General features: G+C 48.9%; 2 protein-coding genes across 2 annotated transcripts; both read right to left on the bottom strand.

The window, feature by feature from the left end:
- Positions 1-11,527: 11,527 nt before the first annotated feature.
- On the bottom strand, positions 11,528-12,850 carry LOC123191176 (septin and tuftelin-interacting protein 1 homolog). The gene has a single exon (XM_044603965.1). It carries the CDS (start codon positions 12,788-12,790, stop codon positions 11,837-11,839), a length of 954 nt encoding a protein of 317 aa, XP_044459900.1. The 5' UTR covers positions 12,791-12,850; the 3' UTR covers positions 11,528-11,836.
- A 2,170-nt stretch (positions 12,851-15,020) lies between these two features.
- On the bottom strand, positions 15,021-16,231 carry LOC123191186 (1-aminocyclopropane-1-carboxylate oxidase). Its single transcript, XM_044603974.1, has one exon. It carries the CDS (start codon positions 16,126-16,128, stop codon positions 15,202-15,204), a length of 927 nt encoding a protein of 308 aa, XP_044459909.1. The 5' UTR covers positions 16,129-16,231; the 3' UTR covers positions 15,021-15,201.
- Between the last annotated feature and the right edge of the window lie 634 nt (positions 16,232-16,865).

Genomic DNA, 16,865 nt, shown 5'->3' with positions numbered 1-16,865 from the left:
GTGTTTAGAGGTGCCCCTGCCTCCGTATATAAAGGAGGAGAGGAGGGGAGGCTGGCCGGCCAAGGGGGGGAGGCGCAGGAGAGTCCTACTCCCTCTGGGAGTAGGATTCCCCCTCCAATCCTAGTCCAACTAGGATTCCTCGGAGGGGAAAAGAGGAGGAGGGGGCCGGCCACCTCTCCTAGTCCTAATAGGACTAGGGGAAGGGGGTGGCGCGCAGCCCATCTAGGGCAGCCCCTTCTCTTTTCCACTAAGGCCCACTATGGCCCAAATAGCTCCCGGGGGGTTCCGGTAACCCTCTCGGTATTCCGGTAAAATCCCGATTTCACCCGGAACACTTCCGACATCCAAATATAGGCTTCCAATATATCAATCTTTACGTCTCGACCATTTCGAGACTCCTCGTTATGTCCGTGATCACATCCGGGACTCCGAACAACCTTCGGTACATCAAAATGCATAAACTCATAATATAACTGTCATCGTAACCTTAAGCGTGCGGACCCTACGGGTTCGAGAACAATGTAGACATGACCGAGACACGTCTCTGGTCAATAACCAATAGCGGGACCTGGATGCCCATATTGGCTCCTACATATTCTACGAAGATCTTTATCGGTCAGACCGCATAACAACATACGTTGTTCCCTTTGTCATCGGTATGTTACTTGCCCGAGATTCGATCGTCGGTATCCAATACCTAGTTCAATCTCGTTATCGGCAAGTCTCTTTACTCGTTCCGTAATACATCATCTCACAACTAACATATTAGTTGTAATGCTTGCAAGGCTTTATGTGATGTGTATTACCGAGAGGGCCCAGAGATACCTCTCCAACAATTGGAGTGACAAATCCTAATCTCGAAATACGCCAACCCAACATCGACCATTGGAGACACCTGTAGTACTCCTTTATAATCACCCAGTTACGTTGTGACGTTTGGTAGTACCCAAAGTGTTCCTCCGGTAAACGGGAGTTGCATAATCTCATAGTCATAGGAACATGTATAAGTCATGAAGAAAGCAATAGCAACATACTAAACGATCGGGTGCTAAGCTAATGGAATGGGTCATGTCAATCAGATCATTCTACTAATGATGTGACCTCGTTAATCAAATAACAACTCATTGTTCATGGTTAGGAAACATAACCATCTTTGATTAACGAGCTAGTCAAGTAGAGGCATACTAGTGACACTTTGTTTGTCTATGTATTCACACATGTATTATGTTTCCGGTAAATACAATTCTAGCATGAATAATAAACATTTATCATGATATAAGGAAATAAATAATAACTTTATTATTGCCTCTAGGGCATATTTCCTTCAGCAATACCACATCGGACCCCCTCTTGATAGTACGGTGCCCTCTGCGCAACTAGACCACCAAAGGAGAAACGAAAGAGCTACACCGTCTTGAATGACACTCCGAGGGGAGGAAATCGTCTCGTGCCAAGGATGAATCTCTGAAACACTCAAAGCACACTATTAGTCCACAAACACGTTGTCATCAATCACAAAAACCACATCGAGAGAGATATGCCTCAACATGTTTCCTAACCATAGACATGAGTTTTCATTTGATAAACGGGATCACATCATTAGAAGAATGATGTGATTGACTTGACCCATTTCGTTAGCTTAGCACTTGATCGTTTTAGTATACTGCTATTGCTTTCTTCATGACTTATACATGTTCCTATGACTATGATATTATGTAACTCCCGATTACCGGAGGAACACTTTGTGTGCTACCAAACATCACAACGTAACTGAGTGATTATAAAGGTGCTCTACAGGTGTCTCCGATTGTACTTGTTGAGTTGGCATATATCAAGATTAGGATTTGTCACTCTGATTGTCGGAGAGGTATCTCTGGGCCCACTCGGTAATGCACATCACTATAAGCCTTGCAAGCATTGTAACTAATAAGTTAGTTGCAGGATGATGCATTATAGAATGAGTAAAGAGACTTGCCAGTAACGAGATTGAACTAGGTATTGAGATACCGACGATCGAATCTCAGGCAAGTAACATACCGATGACAAAGGGAACAACATATCCTGTTATGCGGTTTGACCGAGAAAGATCTTCGTAGAATATGTGGGAGCCAATATGAACATCCATGTTCCGCTATTGGTTATTGACCGGAGACGTGTCTCGGTCATGTCTACATAGTTCTCGAACCTGTAGGGTCCGCATGCTTAAAGTTCGGTGACGATCGGTATTATGAGTTTTTGTGTTTTGATGTACCGAAGGTAGTTCGGAGTCCCGGATATGATCACGGACATGACGAGGAGTCTCGAAGTGGTCGAGACGTAAAGATCGACATATTGGACGACTATATTCAGACACCGGAAGTGTTCCGAGTGATTTCGGAGAAAACCATAGTGCCGGAGGGTTACCGACCCCCCCCCCCCGAGAGAAATAATGGGCCTTATGGGCCTTAGTGGAGAGAGAGAAGGTAGGCCGCGCGCCCCTCCCCCTCTGGTCCGAATTGGACTAGGAGAGGGGGGCGGCGCCCCCCTTTCCTTCTCCCTCTCCCCCTTCCTTTCCCCCTCCTAGTAGGAGTAGGAAAGAGAGGAGTCCTACTCCTACTAGGAGGAGGACTCCTCCTCCTGCCGCGCCATAGAGGGCCGGCTGGCCTCCCCCCTTGCTCCTTTATATACGGGGGCAGGGGGCACCTCTAGACACACAAGTTGATCATTGATCCCTTAGCTGTGTGCGGTGCCCCCTCCACCATAATCCACCTCGATCATATCGTAGCGGTGCTTAGGCGAAGCCCTGCGTCGGTAGCAACACCATCACCACCAACATGTCGTCGTGCTGGCGGAACTCTCCCATGAAGCTCTACTAGATCGAAGTTCTTGGGACGTCATCGAGCTGAACGTGTGCTGAACTCGGAGGTGTCGTGCGTTCAGTACTTGGATCGGTCGGATCGTGAAGACGTTCGACTACATCAACCGCGTTCTCATAACGCTTCCGCTTACGGTCTACGAGGGTACGTGGATGATACTCTTCCCGCTCGTTGCTATGCATCACCATGATCTTGCGTGTGCGTAGGGAAATTTTTGAAATTACTACGTTCCCCACCAGTAAAGCACAATTAGTACATTTTTTGAAGAACATGTTAGTATATTTTTGGAGCACAGATTTCACGCAAAAAAGTTTATAGAAATCTATCAACATGTGATCTAATTTTGAAATCTCATCGCAAGAGACGCAATGGTGAAAATGGTTTCATGATTTGGACACATGGTTTGAGAAAAAAAATTGTTGAAAAAAAATAAAAACTATGAAACTAGCATGAATAAACCCGCCCATCTCTCTCTGCATGTGGGAAGAAATCCATCAAAACTCTCTAATTGCAACAAGTGTCGCACATGCTATGCGTCACTTGTCATCACCAGGCGATGTGGGAGTGACCTTTGCAATGGATACCATATCTCCAACGGCGACCTGCAAATTTCCTCCCGCATCCGTCCGCGGACAGGAGGGTCTATGATAGAGGTGAGAGGCTCGATCTTTCGATGAGATGATAACTATCGATTTGGTGGAGAAGACTTTGATGATCCGACTACAAACATGCACGACGTTGCGCCTTAGCAATCGCTAAACCAACTCTGAGAGGTTATTGATCACGCCGAAGTACGATCAACCTGACCACGAAGGTCTATTCCTACAAGTAATCGAAGAACAAGCAAGAATATGATACATCAATCTGAATATTGCGAATATAGATAAAGTATTGATATAGGTGGGGATCCGAAAGCGGTCTTGGTCTGGTCGTTGGACACAAACGAAATACACGAAGTTGCAATGGCTAACTTTTAACTAAACAATCCCAACGAAAAAACTACTAGATGGATCTACTTATATAGGAGCAAGAGGTGGCGGCCAAGGAGGTGGGAGGATGTCACAAGGCAGCCTAAAATTAACCCTAGATCGTACAAGGCTCATGGGCCCAAGTGGAGGTGATGCAACACCTTTGGGCTTGTAGTTTGACTCGGATTCTGCTGCAATGTCAGATTGTTTCGTCCATAACTCAATGCTCCAGACGAATTTGAAGGTGAATCCAATTGTGTTGGAAAGTAAATGAAATCTATTTTCCAACAAAAAAAGAATAACTCAATTCGGAGTCCGTATGAAAGAGTTGTTGGCGTTCTGAGTCAGGTATGTCTGTGCAGTCCAAATCTGAATTCATAACGTGAGAGACTTGACTCTATCTTCTCTTGGCCCAAAAGTGACGTGAGAGGACTTTTTGAACAGCACATAAACTTCACTTTTTCCCTTATCTTCATATGTGGATTGTACAAATGTTCCATACACCTGTAATTAGACATGGCACAAAAGTCTGTAAATTATTTTTGTCCTGGATGACATAAATAAATTATTGCATAGTTTGCATTAGAAATCACCTCACAAATATACATGTATGCAATATTTTTGGTCGTATCCAAGGTAGTCATGTCCTCATCAGTCTAGTCCGCAGACACGGATGCGGGAGGCCGCCATCCAACGATGCCGGCATACATTTCTACCCGCATCTGAACTAATCGGACAAAATTCATGCAAACCGTCCGATATTCATCAAAGTTCGGACAAAAAATAGCACAAATCATCAATACATAGTATGCAAATTAAGTCTAGTACAGGAATGTCTCAAATCTAACAAGATTAACTAGATGTCCAACAAGTTTTTCATCAATGGATCATGCCCTTCCATACATACTCCTTGTCGGTGTCAAAACCGATAGATCTCCGGTAGGGGGCCTAAGCTATCAGATCGGATCGATGGGTAACAGGAGAAGAACACACATGGTATTTACCCAGGTTCGTGCCCTCTCTATGTAGATAAAACCCTACATCCTGCTCTTGTTTATATCATGAAGGTATCGAAGTACATAGTTGATCTACCCCGAGATCTGAAGTTTTGGATCCCTCCACCGCCAGAACTCTCTGAGACAGACTGGCGTCAGAGCAGAAGAAGGCCATGGCCGCCATTGTTGCCGACTGGCAGGCCGGCAAGCAGCCGGAGGACATGCAAATGGAGGATGCCTCCTCCGACGAGCCGGCGCCACCCTCCTCTTCCTGCACGGCACCCTCCTTCTCCGCTCCACCCTTGCCGGTGCATTGCAGCATGACCATCGACGAGGCCCGTGTCCATTATATGGACATGGTGCGGGAGGAGCAGTTCCGGGAGGCACATGCCGACGCCAACTACAACCACAACCTCCTCCAGGAGCATCTGCAAGCGGAGGAGCAGGTCGGTCGTGTCGTACGCGGACCTGACGGGGTAGGAGGCGATGCTCGAGTCCTACCGCTCCGCCCGCGAGATGTGCCTCGCCCGCTGGCGGTACCGGCAGCGGGTGGCGGAGGTGGCGGCCGCCGGCAAGTGGTGTGATGACGACGCATGCGAGGTGTTGTTCGGCGACACCGAGAAGGAGGGCATCACCGAGGCCGCGCCCCGGCGCCACAACCACGAAGAAGACGGCACGTCCGCGAGCGCCGCCAGCAGCGAGGAAGAGTAGTGCACGATAGGTCACCGCTGCTCGTGTTCCAGGAAGGCCACTGCTCCTTCCCTCCCATGGACACCAAGCTTGATGGGCTGAACATCTTCAGCCGATTAGTCGCTTGGCGGCGACGTCAAGGCAGACAAGGGTTCCGGAGGCAGAGGTCGCGAAGGCGGAACCGAAGACGGTGAAGTTTCAGTTCTCGGGGCTAATGATCGGAGACGAGGACTGAACGCCGGCAATCATTTATATTAGGTATTAATTATACTTCAGAGTCCGCTTAGGACCGCTTTGATGCATTTGTAATGAAATCCGTTATGTCTATATGATATCCGACCATGTTTATATGAATTTTGGACTTGTTTAAACGCATTTCGTTCGGTTGGTTCGACTTGTTGTGAAAATGTATGCGACTACGTGTCTGTGGATGGATGCGGGAGGTTTTTTGCGGGTTGCCGTTGGAGATGCCCTAAATGTGACCACTATCTCCATAATCCAGAAAAAAGGGAAGTATTCTCACGCGCAAAGGACTGCATTTAGCATACACAAAAACTAGTGAGTAGTACAAATCTTGTCGCTATTTATCACAAAAATGCACCTATGAATATGATGAACCCAAGTCTCACTAAACATTGGAATTTTTCTAGTGGGATGGTCCATATTTAGATCATTATAAGGGTAGTATATATCCAAACAATAAATAAAGATGTTTCTTTAATCGCCATGATATTAAGCTTAAACGGCCTTTGGCGCCTTGACGGCCTCGAATCTTTGGATATCTCGGGAAAAAATGGTTGGTTTGATCAATTGACAATGGCAACATACACTTTAGAGCAACAAAACTTGCTATCTTAGGGGGGTGCTTCAGGCTTTCAGTCAATAAAAACATAAAACATATCGTTCTCCTCAACAGCTTTTCTAGTCTTTTATCCATCTCCGTTTCCTTGGATGTCATTGCCTTGCTATATAAACCCGGTCATAAACCCAGATTCTTGTACGTTCAAGCAGAGATCTCTGCAAAGCAATGCCGAAAGCTAAAGATATGTTGTGCCTTGTTTTACACTGTCACAAAATCTACACGTAGAACTGCAGAAATTCACGAAAATTTGCAAATCTGGATTCGGACTCCTTTACTAATTTGTAATTTTCATTCAAGCATCTGTGCTGCAATAGTGTATTGCTTTTGAGTGTCAAATATGGCATAAGTGACTACAACCATTACATTGGTAATCATAAGTGACTGCAACCATTATATTGCTGTCTTGCTGATCATAACTGACTACAACCATTACATTGCTTGACTACAACCTCACAAGCCGGTGTAGCCTTGTACACTAGCAGACTAGTATCAGCTATGACAAACAAGGCGGTTGAGGTCTTCCGTTTCTCGATCCACCATGGCAGCGCCAGACTCCAACCATGCCAGCACGCGTTCGTCGTGGAGCAGCTCCGGGGTGAAGAGGTTCTTCCAGCCGGCGCACCACGCCGTGGCCTCCCCCGATGTTAGATGATTCTACGTATCCCCAACCGGATCGACCACGTGTTGTAATTGATCATGTATAGTTGGTTACCATATAAGGTTAAAACCGACTTGATGAACTTGCGATACAAGTTTTGTAACCCTGTATATATACCAATCAATGAGATCAATCGAGGCGTGCACTTTAGCAGCCCGATCATATTACATTACATGGTATCAGACACCAGCCGTATCCTCCCTCCTTTTGAAATCCTAATACACACAAGCCTCTCCAATCGAATCCCAACCTAGCCTTCTACTTGCACCATGACAGCCGACGATCTCAAGAAGCTCGAGGCCGAGTTGAAGGAACGCGAGTCTCTCCTGCAGACTCGCCAGGAAGAACTTGATCGTCGCGCCGCCGAGATGGGCAAAGCTCCCGCAACCTCCCCAGCAGCCTCCACGCCCAGCCCTTCCACCTATGCCACATCCATCAAACTTCATGTACCCATCACCCTCGACCTGACCGCCTCCAACTACACCAACTGGCGCGAGCTGTTCCTCGTCGCCCTTGGCCGCTATGACCTTACAGCTCATGTCATCGGTGATGCCGGCACTACTCCCTCCGACACTTCGCCGGCTTCGGATTGGGGCCGCGACGACTACACGGTTTTCTCTTGGATCTATGGCTCTATCTCCATCGACCTCTTCGGCATCGTCATGCGCCCCGGCTCCACCGCGCGCACGATCTGGGACGCCATCGAGAATCTCTTCCGCGACAATAAAAAGCACCGGGCAATCCAGCTGGAAGCGGAGTTCAGGAACACCCCGCAAGGCAATATGACCGTCGGTGACTACTGCACAAAGCTCAAGTCCCTTGCTGATTCTCTCGTGGATGTTGGCCAGACGATCAGTGACGAAACACTCGTCCTCACCCTCCTATGTGGCCTCAACAACAGTTTCGCCCACCTCCGCTCGTTTCTTCCGTTCCAGGTGCCCTTCCCCTCGTTCCTGCAGACCCGCTCGGCGTTGATCCTTGAAGAGAGCCAGAAGAAAACTGATGCCAAGAACGCGGCATCCACTGCCCTTTGGGCTAGCGGGAACAGCATCATCCCGAGCGCTGGCGGTGAACGTGCTCCTCTCCCTATCAGCTCCGGGGGCGTCGGCTCTGGAGGGCGCAGAACGGGCTCCACCTTCAACCGCGGCAGTGGCCGTGGACGTGGCGGACGCAGTGGACGTGGTCGCGGCCGCGACAATCCGTGGCAGTTCAACCCATGGACGGGTGCTCCGACGCGGGCATATCTTCAGCAACAACACACACAGGCTCCATGGCAGCAGCCCTCCTCTTCCTGGCAGTCACGTCCGTGGCAGGCTCCTGCTCCAGGTCTACTTGGTCCTCGCCCCAACACTGCTCCTCAAGCTTACACTACGTACGGCCATGCCAACAACAACTCCAACATGCTGCAGTCACCTTCATCAAGCTCGGCGGTCGACCCTGCGCTTCTAGCAGCTCTCAACAACATGCAGATTCCCGGCACACATGAGTGGTATATGGACTCTGGTGCATCCTCCCACATGGCATCAGATCATGGTAACTTCGACTCTCTAATACCATCTGCTTCTCAATCTGTCACTGTTGGTAACGGTGCTACTCTACCCATTACACATATTGGTTCCTACTCTCTAACTAGCACATCTATTCCTCTTTATTTACGCAAAATTCTCATCGTTCCACAAATTATCAAAAATCTTGTCTCTGTTCGTCAATTCACCACTGACAACTCTTGTTCCGTCGAATTTGACCCTTATGGTTTCTCTGTGAAGGATCTTCTCACCGGGATCATGATTCTTCGATGCAATAGCTCCGGTCCCCTCTATCCAGTCTGCCAAGCCAGCCATGAAGCCCATGTCACCACATCTCCTTCGGATATTTGGCATCGTCGCCTAGGTCACCCCGGCTCCCACACCATGTCGCGTCTTCATCAACTTCAGCACATCCCCTACAATAAAGTCGGCTCTACTTTATGTCATGCTTGTCAATTAGGAAAACATGTTAGGTCACCGTTTTTTCCATCACAGTCCTATACTATTCGTCCGTTTGAGCGTCTACATTGTGATCTTTGGACATCCCCTGTACCCAGCTCATCTGGCTATTGCTATTACTTAATAATTGTCGATGATTTCACTCAATATTTTTGGAGCTTTCCTCTTCGAAAAAATCCGATGTTTATAACACATTTGTCGCCTTTCATGCTTATGCCTCTACACAATTTAATCTCACTATTCAATCCATCCAATGTGATAATGGCAGAGAATTTGACAATACTAAATTAGATGTTTTCTGCGGTAGCCATGGCATTCTATTCCTTTTTCCTGCCCCTACACATCTCAACAAAACGGCAAGGCCGAGCGAGCTATTCGTACAACCAATGATGTTGTTCGTACCTTACTATTTCAAGCCTCTCTTCCTTCTTCTTTTTGGGCTGAAGCCCTACACACTGCCACCTATCTCATTAACATTAGACCAACCAATTCATCTAACCTTAGTACACCCTTCTTTCTCCTCCACGGTCATCATCCTCGATATCATGATCTCGGTGTGTTTGGATGCCTTTGTTATCCCAACACCTCATCCACCACACCACATAAATTAGCTCCTCGTGCCACTCGTTGCTTATTTCTCGGCTATCCTTCTCGGCATCGCGGTTACCGATGTCTTGATCTTGAAAGCCGGCGAATCATCATCTCCCGTCACGTTACATTTGATGAGAACACCTTCCCATATGCTCCAACACCTAGCCCTCCCAACCCACCTCACCATGACATATTCGATCCTCTAATCATTGACCCAATTCATACCACGACAACCAAAACCCCTCCATTCCCTACAGCAGCAGCCGACCCATCTGCCGTGGCAAAGAACACCTCCACTATTCCTGCCGCGGCAGCGCCCCCACCCGAACCATCCTCTCCTATTTCTCCTACCGCCTCCGTATTACACACTCCCAACAACTCACCAACCCCTTCTCCTATCCCTACCCCGCCACCACCACCTCCTATACATCGCACTCGTCGCACAACCGGTAAGCTACCCGGTCCCATCGATCGTCTTAATCTTTCCGTCACGGTTGGCTCCCCTCTTCCACATAATTATCTTGTTGCTCTTCGTGATCCTTCATGGCGTCAAGCCATGCAAGACGAATATGATGCTCTCATGACAAATGGCACTTGGACTCTTGTTCCTCCCCCTTTGGGTGCTAACATTGTTAGTGGCAAATGGATATTTCGCCACAAATATAACTCCGATGGATCTCTTGCTCGTCATAAGGCTCGTTGGGTAGTGCGCGGATTTACACAACAACCCGGCATTGACTACGACGAAACCTTCAGCCCTGTTGTCAAACCTGCCACCATACGTGTTGTTCTTTCTCTCGCGCTTTCTAAATCTTGGCCAATTCATCAACTAGATGTAAAAAATGCTTTCTTGCATGGAAATCTCAATGAAGAAGTCTATAGTCAGCAACCATCTGGATTTATCGATGCTCGCTTTCCTACACATGTCTGTCGTCTTCAAAAGTCTCTCTATGGTCTCAAACAGGCTCCCCGCGCATGGTTCCAACGCTTTGCCACCTATGCTCGTTCCATTGGATTTATTGAATCTAAGTCCGATGCATCTCTTTTTGTCTTACATCATGGCACGACCACTGCCTATCTTCTCCTTTATGTAGATGATATTATTCTTACTGTTTCTTCTCAAACCACTCTTCATCAAATAATTGTTTAACTTAGCCATGAATTCTCCATGAAAGATCTTGGTCCTCTTCATCATTTTCTTGGCATCTCCGTCACCCGCACTCCCTCCACTATTCATTTGTCTCAACGTCAGTACATCATCGATGTTCTCCGTCGTGCTGGCATGATTGACTGTAATCCTTCTCCAACACCTATAGACACCAAATCCAAACTTTCTGCTTCTGCCGGTGCACCGGTCTCTGATCCTTCTCAGTATCGTAGTCTTGCTGGGGCACTCCAGTATATCACTCTTACCCGACCAGAAATTTCATATGCCGTCCATCAAGTATGTCTTCACATGCATGATCCTCGAGAACCACATCTTCTTCTAATCAGACGTATTCTTCGTTATCTTAAAGGAACACTTGATCTTGGTCTCATTCTTCATTCCTCCTCTTCACACACTCTTGTTGCCTATTCGGATGCTGATTGGGCTGGATGCCCGGATACTCGCCGCTCTACGTCCGGTTTCTGTGTATTTTTGGGAGACAATCTAGTCTCATGGTCTTCTCGCCGACAGCCGACAGTTTCTCGCAGCAGTGCCGAAGCTGAATATCGAGCAGTTGCTACAGCCGTAGCCGAGACTTGTTGGCTGCGTCATTTGTTACTTGAGCTAAATTGCCCGCTTGACAGTGCCACCGTCGTCTACTGTGACAACATATCTGCAGTATACATGTCCGCAAACCCAGTGCAACATCGCCGTACTAAACACATTGAGCTGGATATACATTTTGTTCGCGAGAAAGTTGCTATTGGAGCCCTGCGTGTACTACATGTTCCATCGTCATCACAGTTTGCGGACATATTTACTAAAGGATTGCCGACACCATTGTTCCTCGAGTTTCGATCCAGTCTTCACATCGTCGACGGCATGTCTCCACGTTCAGACTGCGGGGGCGTGTTAGATGATTCTACGTATCCCCAACCGGATCGACCACGTGTTGTAATTGATCCTGTATAGTTGGTTACCATATAAGGTTAAAACCGACTTGATGAACTTGCAATACAAGTTTTGTAACCCTGTATATATACCAATCAATGAGATCGGTCGAGGCGTGCACTTTAGCAGCCCGATCATATTACATTACACGGTGGCCTCGCGGACTGCAGCCAGTGACGCAGCGCGCTCTCCCATTTGCCGAAAAACTCCTGCTCTAGGATCGACACCACGTCTTCGGTGCGCACCAGAGGCATCCACGACATCACCTCGCGGAACTTAGTGTCGCGCTGCTTTGGTGGTGTGATCTTCAGCTGTTGCAGCCACCGCGTGAGCCTGAGCAGGACGTGACGCCGGGAGAAGATCTCCCACTGCGTCGGGGCCAAGTAGTCTTTCCATGGGGAGATGACGTCGTAGCAGCCGCCGCTGATCTTGCTCTCCACGGTGGCGTAGAGGCTCTCCGGCAAGTGTCCGATCAAGGGGATCCACGGGCGTAGCCAGTGGCCGCAGCCCGGGCTCCACAACGGCTCCCACTCTGGCGCCTTCATGGCGATCCTCGGCGTGAGCACCTGCTCCACGATGTGTCGCACGGCGGAAGGAGGCAGCGCGGCCCTCCACGCGCCCTGCGCGCGCTTCTTCCCCCGGAGCACCTCCTCGGACTCGACGATAGCGGCCAGCGCCTCCGCCGTCTCCGCGCTGTCGTCGCCTTGAAGCTTCGCGTCGCGCAGCAGCGCGAGGGTCTTCTCGTAGCACTCCCGCTCGAGGCGCAGGGCCCGTGAGACGGCCGCCGACTCGTGCCACTCGTCGTGGGCTGGCGGCGACGGCGCCGGCGCGCCATGCAGGCCGTTCTTGTACGTCTTTTCGGAGTGGCCGATGCCGGCGGTTGAGCAATGCTGGATAGCCTTTATAGGGGCGATGATGCCTTGGCCGTGGGCACCGAGGCCCGAGCCTTGCTTGTAGTTCCACAGCCGCATCATCTTGGCCACCGGCGCGGTGGTGCGCGCGAGGCTGCCCGGCATCTTCAACGGGTACGACGGGTCGTCGCCCTCGTCGAGCAGCGCTGCGGTGAAGCTGCGCTTCAGTAGCGCCATGCCGCTGACGTTGGCAGGCGATCGAGGACCAAACAGGGAAGGTCGCTGCTGCTTGGAACCGGCGATGTTCCTTGTGCTGATCGATGCGTATGCTATGAGGTCATTATATAACTACTGTACTAGGCAGGCCGTTTTGGAGACGAGCCTTTGAACGCGTTTCCGATTCCGACAAAGCATCTTATTTACTTTATTTATTGAGATAACTACTTTGCATAATACACCAACATTTCGGTACATACGCGGAGAGTACTTTTCATAGACGGTGGAACGGGGCCTCACAACTAACTTTTGATCTTTGTAAACTTGGCATCCAAGAAATATGAGTCCGAACAAGAAACTAGTTTCACATATAAAAGAAATCAACTTTGCACAACCGTTTAGCTTGAAAGCTATCCTCATGTTAGACGAAATAGCTGCATTTCAGTCGATTGAGTTTTCACAATTGGGTCAGTCGATTTTGGTCAAAGGGAGAAATAGCCTCAAGGGAGGAAGAAACTCATCGGAGGGGAGGAAGAAGCTCGTTGGGCAGGCTACCCCGGTGGCTATCTTAGGGTTCGGGGTGGGGCGGTGGTGTGGGGATTCGCCGGAGAAAAAACTCGGTGTGGCAGGGCCTAGAGGGATGGCCGGGGCGGTGGGAGACTGGAGGTGGGGTGGTTCCGGGGAGGGTGGGGCGGCGAGGCGGCGGCAGTAGGCTGCCCGGCCGGTGGCAGCAGGGCGGCGGGGAAGACGATATGTTTTCAGGAAGAAACGATTCGAGGTAGAAGAGATAATCTGGTGCGTTCGTTTTTTATCTAACGTTTCATGTTGATTTGACTAATCCAAATGAAATTTCAGTCGACTGCCTTGTAGCCCTTCCTCATTTTAGACAACCAAATTTTGGACTCTTCAAATAGATCTCGTGTGTGTGCCATTTAGATTTAGGGAGTTTTTCTTTCTTTTTTTGCACGCGAGGGGGGAATTTTGGTTTGGGAACACATCACTTAGTCAACATTATCCATACTTGTACTATTACATACCAACGATAAACAAAAATAATACGTCGCATACATCAGTTATGGATCCCAGTGGAACAACACATAGCGATTAATTTGCTGGGTTTTGATTGACGAAGTTTAACCATCTAGAACAACTAATGTCATCACCTTCAGGCTATCCGGTTCCAACACGACAGTGATACCATTAGACAAAAATTACACCATAGTGTTTAATATTTTTTCTTTTCGAAACGAGTCAAAAGACTTGCCATTTCATTGATTAAGAATAAAGTGAGAATTGCCAATTTAATTCAAAGAAAACAAGGCTAAAACCAGGACAATCCAACCCTCATAAAATGGGCATCACCAGCCAACCTGGGCACCAACATGGATCACGGAGCTACAAAGAGAGTGAATTATTCTGGAGATCTTTTATTTCTTGTGAACAACTAACAAAAAACAAATTCTTTTATAGGGAAACATTCGTTGATCTGACTTATATCCATCTCATAGTTTTTAGTGTGTTTATAAGGGTGAGAGCTGCCTTGATTTGATTGATGTGGCTACATAGAAATGACATGTTCTTTAACTCTAAAACTTCATCATGACATGTTCTTTAACTCTAAAACTTCATCACTTATGCATGCTATCAACTGGTCTATACACTGGCTCCATTCGTGATCTTCTTTACAACGATTGAAACAACAACCATTTGTTTCCGGTCATGTGTATGGGTTTGGAGCGAATGGTCAGGGATGTTTTTACCCCTTATGAGTGGTGGCATAGTGTACGGATAGGCCTTCCACACTACTCACCTTCGCCTACTTTCGTTTTACTATGGCTTTGTTGTGGCCGGTGTTTTTCTTATTCTTTCTCATGTGCGTTATTGGTGTTGCTTGTATGTTTCTTAATCATGCACCAATTGGATGTATGCTAATGATGCGTTGTATATCCTTCATGCTACAGTTTAATTTATAAAGCACCTTGTATCAGAGAGTATTCTTAATCATTCACATCGAGACCGTCCTGCAGCCTTGTATGAAGGTGAAGTGGCGTCATGATTCGGGACAGTCCAGAGACTTGGACTTTGTTAGATTTACTGTGAGATCTTTTTGACTGTTTGTGGAGATGTTCTGTTTCTCGTCCAGAACTACAAAATTTCCTTTTATAGGGATCCTTGGTTGATCTGATTTGGTGGAACGATGTTACTGACCAGAGGAAAAACCACAATCAAACAATGTAAAGAAAGCAGATACTTCTAATGAAAAATCCATACTTCATTTCCTAATTATTTGACACCGAACCAATCACAATTACCCCCACACATCATATTTGCTACGCGTCTGAATAAACTCCAAAAATACATTTTTTTTCTTCATTGTAAAACAAAAGCCAGCTAATAAGTAAATAATTTTCTTTTAGTCTCCTTGATTAAGCTTAAGCTGCCTTTGGCGCCTTGACGGCCTCGAATCTTGGCTCCTTGGCATCGAACTTCTGCTTGTTGTACACGTCCATGTAATCCCCGAACACGTAGTCCGGGTACGCGGTGGCGCCACCTTCGCCCACCGCCGGCGAGATGGCCGCCTCGAACGCCGGGTTGTAGAAGGACGCGATGGAGCGGCGGTTGCCGTTGCGCATGGGCAGGACGCGGTGCCACGCGCTGCGGTAGCGGCCGTTGCTGAGCACCTCCACCTGGTCGCCGGTGTTGACGACGATGGCGTCGGCGAGCGGCTGCACGTCCAGCCACTCGCCGTCCTTGAGCACCTCGAGGCCGCCGACCTTGTCGTCCTGGAACAGCAGGATGACGCCGCCGGCGTCGGTGTGCGCGCGGAGCCCGGTGATGAGGTCCGGGCGCGGGCACGGCGGGTAGTGGCTGACCTTGGTGCCGAAGAACGGGGCGTGGAGGCCGTCGCCGGTGAAGGCGGCCTTCATGCGGCCCTTGTCCAGGCCGAGGTTCTCGTCCATGGCCTCCATGACCCGCTCCGCGAGCTTCTTGAGCTCGGCGCGGTACTCCCGCATGGTCTCCTTGAAGGCCGGCGGGTCGGAGGGCCACTGGTTGTCGTCGTGGAGGTAGAAGATGTCCTCCCAGTCCATGTCGTCCACCGGCGCCACCGCCTCGCCGCGCCGCTCCGCCTCCACCAGCCTCTCCAGCGTCTGCACCGGCTCCGACGACCGGAACGCCGCCTCCCGGAGGCGGTAGCTCTCGGAGCACACCTTCTTGACGCGGTCAAGGAGCTCCAGCGGGATGCCGTGGTTCACCAGCTGGAAGAAGCCCCAGTTCTCGCAGCCGTCGGCGATCTGCGCCATGGTCTCCGCCCTCTCGACGCGGTCGAGCTTGGAGAAGTCGATCACCGGAACAACCATGGTGAATTGGTGACGGTGAGCTTTTTCAGAGTTTCAGACTCGGGTGTGGTGTTGTGTGCAGTCTTGTGGATGCAAGTGCAGGTGATGGGATGAGGTGGAGAGATGGGTGGCCATGGTACTTATAGTGCACCAGGCGGGATAATCTGGTCAGCAAATATACTTTTAGACAAAAATCCGGTCAAGACGACGACTGGAGCTGGCCTGGAAGATGTTCATGTGAAGCTTCTGCGCAGCAGCAACCGTTGGATGCTTGTGGCAAATTGGTACCGGCATCTCCACTCAGTCCATATCCCAGTCAATGACTTGTTAACTGACACCATAATGGTAGAGGAGCCTTGACTGAGGCAGAGGCAGGAATGACCTCTATCCCTCTGGGTTGTTTTTTTTAAGAAAAGATCATCATGGCTAGCTTTATTTATAATTTAATCAACACTTACATAGTCCGCTAAGAGTTTCAAAATAAATGCCGGAGGTGAGTTCAACCACAAGTTTGATGGATCTACACATCCATTTTGCACTAGCACATGAGCTACCATATTAGATTCACGATTACAATGCTCTAAAATGACCTTCCCTCTGGGTTGTTCTTCACCGCACATTCAGAATTCACATGTTTCTAGGCCAACTCTAGCGCGTGACCCCATCCTGTCCGGCCCCGTTCGTTTAGGGTAAAATGGACAGACCCCACGGCCCAGCGCGCGATGGCCTGGACCTATCTGGTCCGTTTTGTGTCCGGA

This window comes from Triticum aestivum, chromosome 1A (assembly GCF_018294505.1).
Source record: "Triticum aestivum cultivar Chinese Spring chromosome 1A, IWGSC CS RefSeq v2.1, whole genome shotgun sequence".
In the NCBI taxonomy this organism is placed as follows: domain Eukaryota; kingdom Viridiplantae; phylum Streptophyta; class Magnoliopsida; order Poales; family Poaceae; genus Triticum; species Triticum aestivum.
Note: the sequence above shows the minus strand (reverse complement) of the source record. Positions and strands in the feature narration are given on the sequence as shown.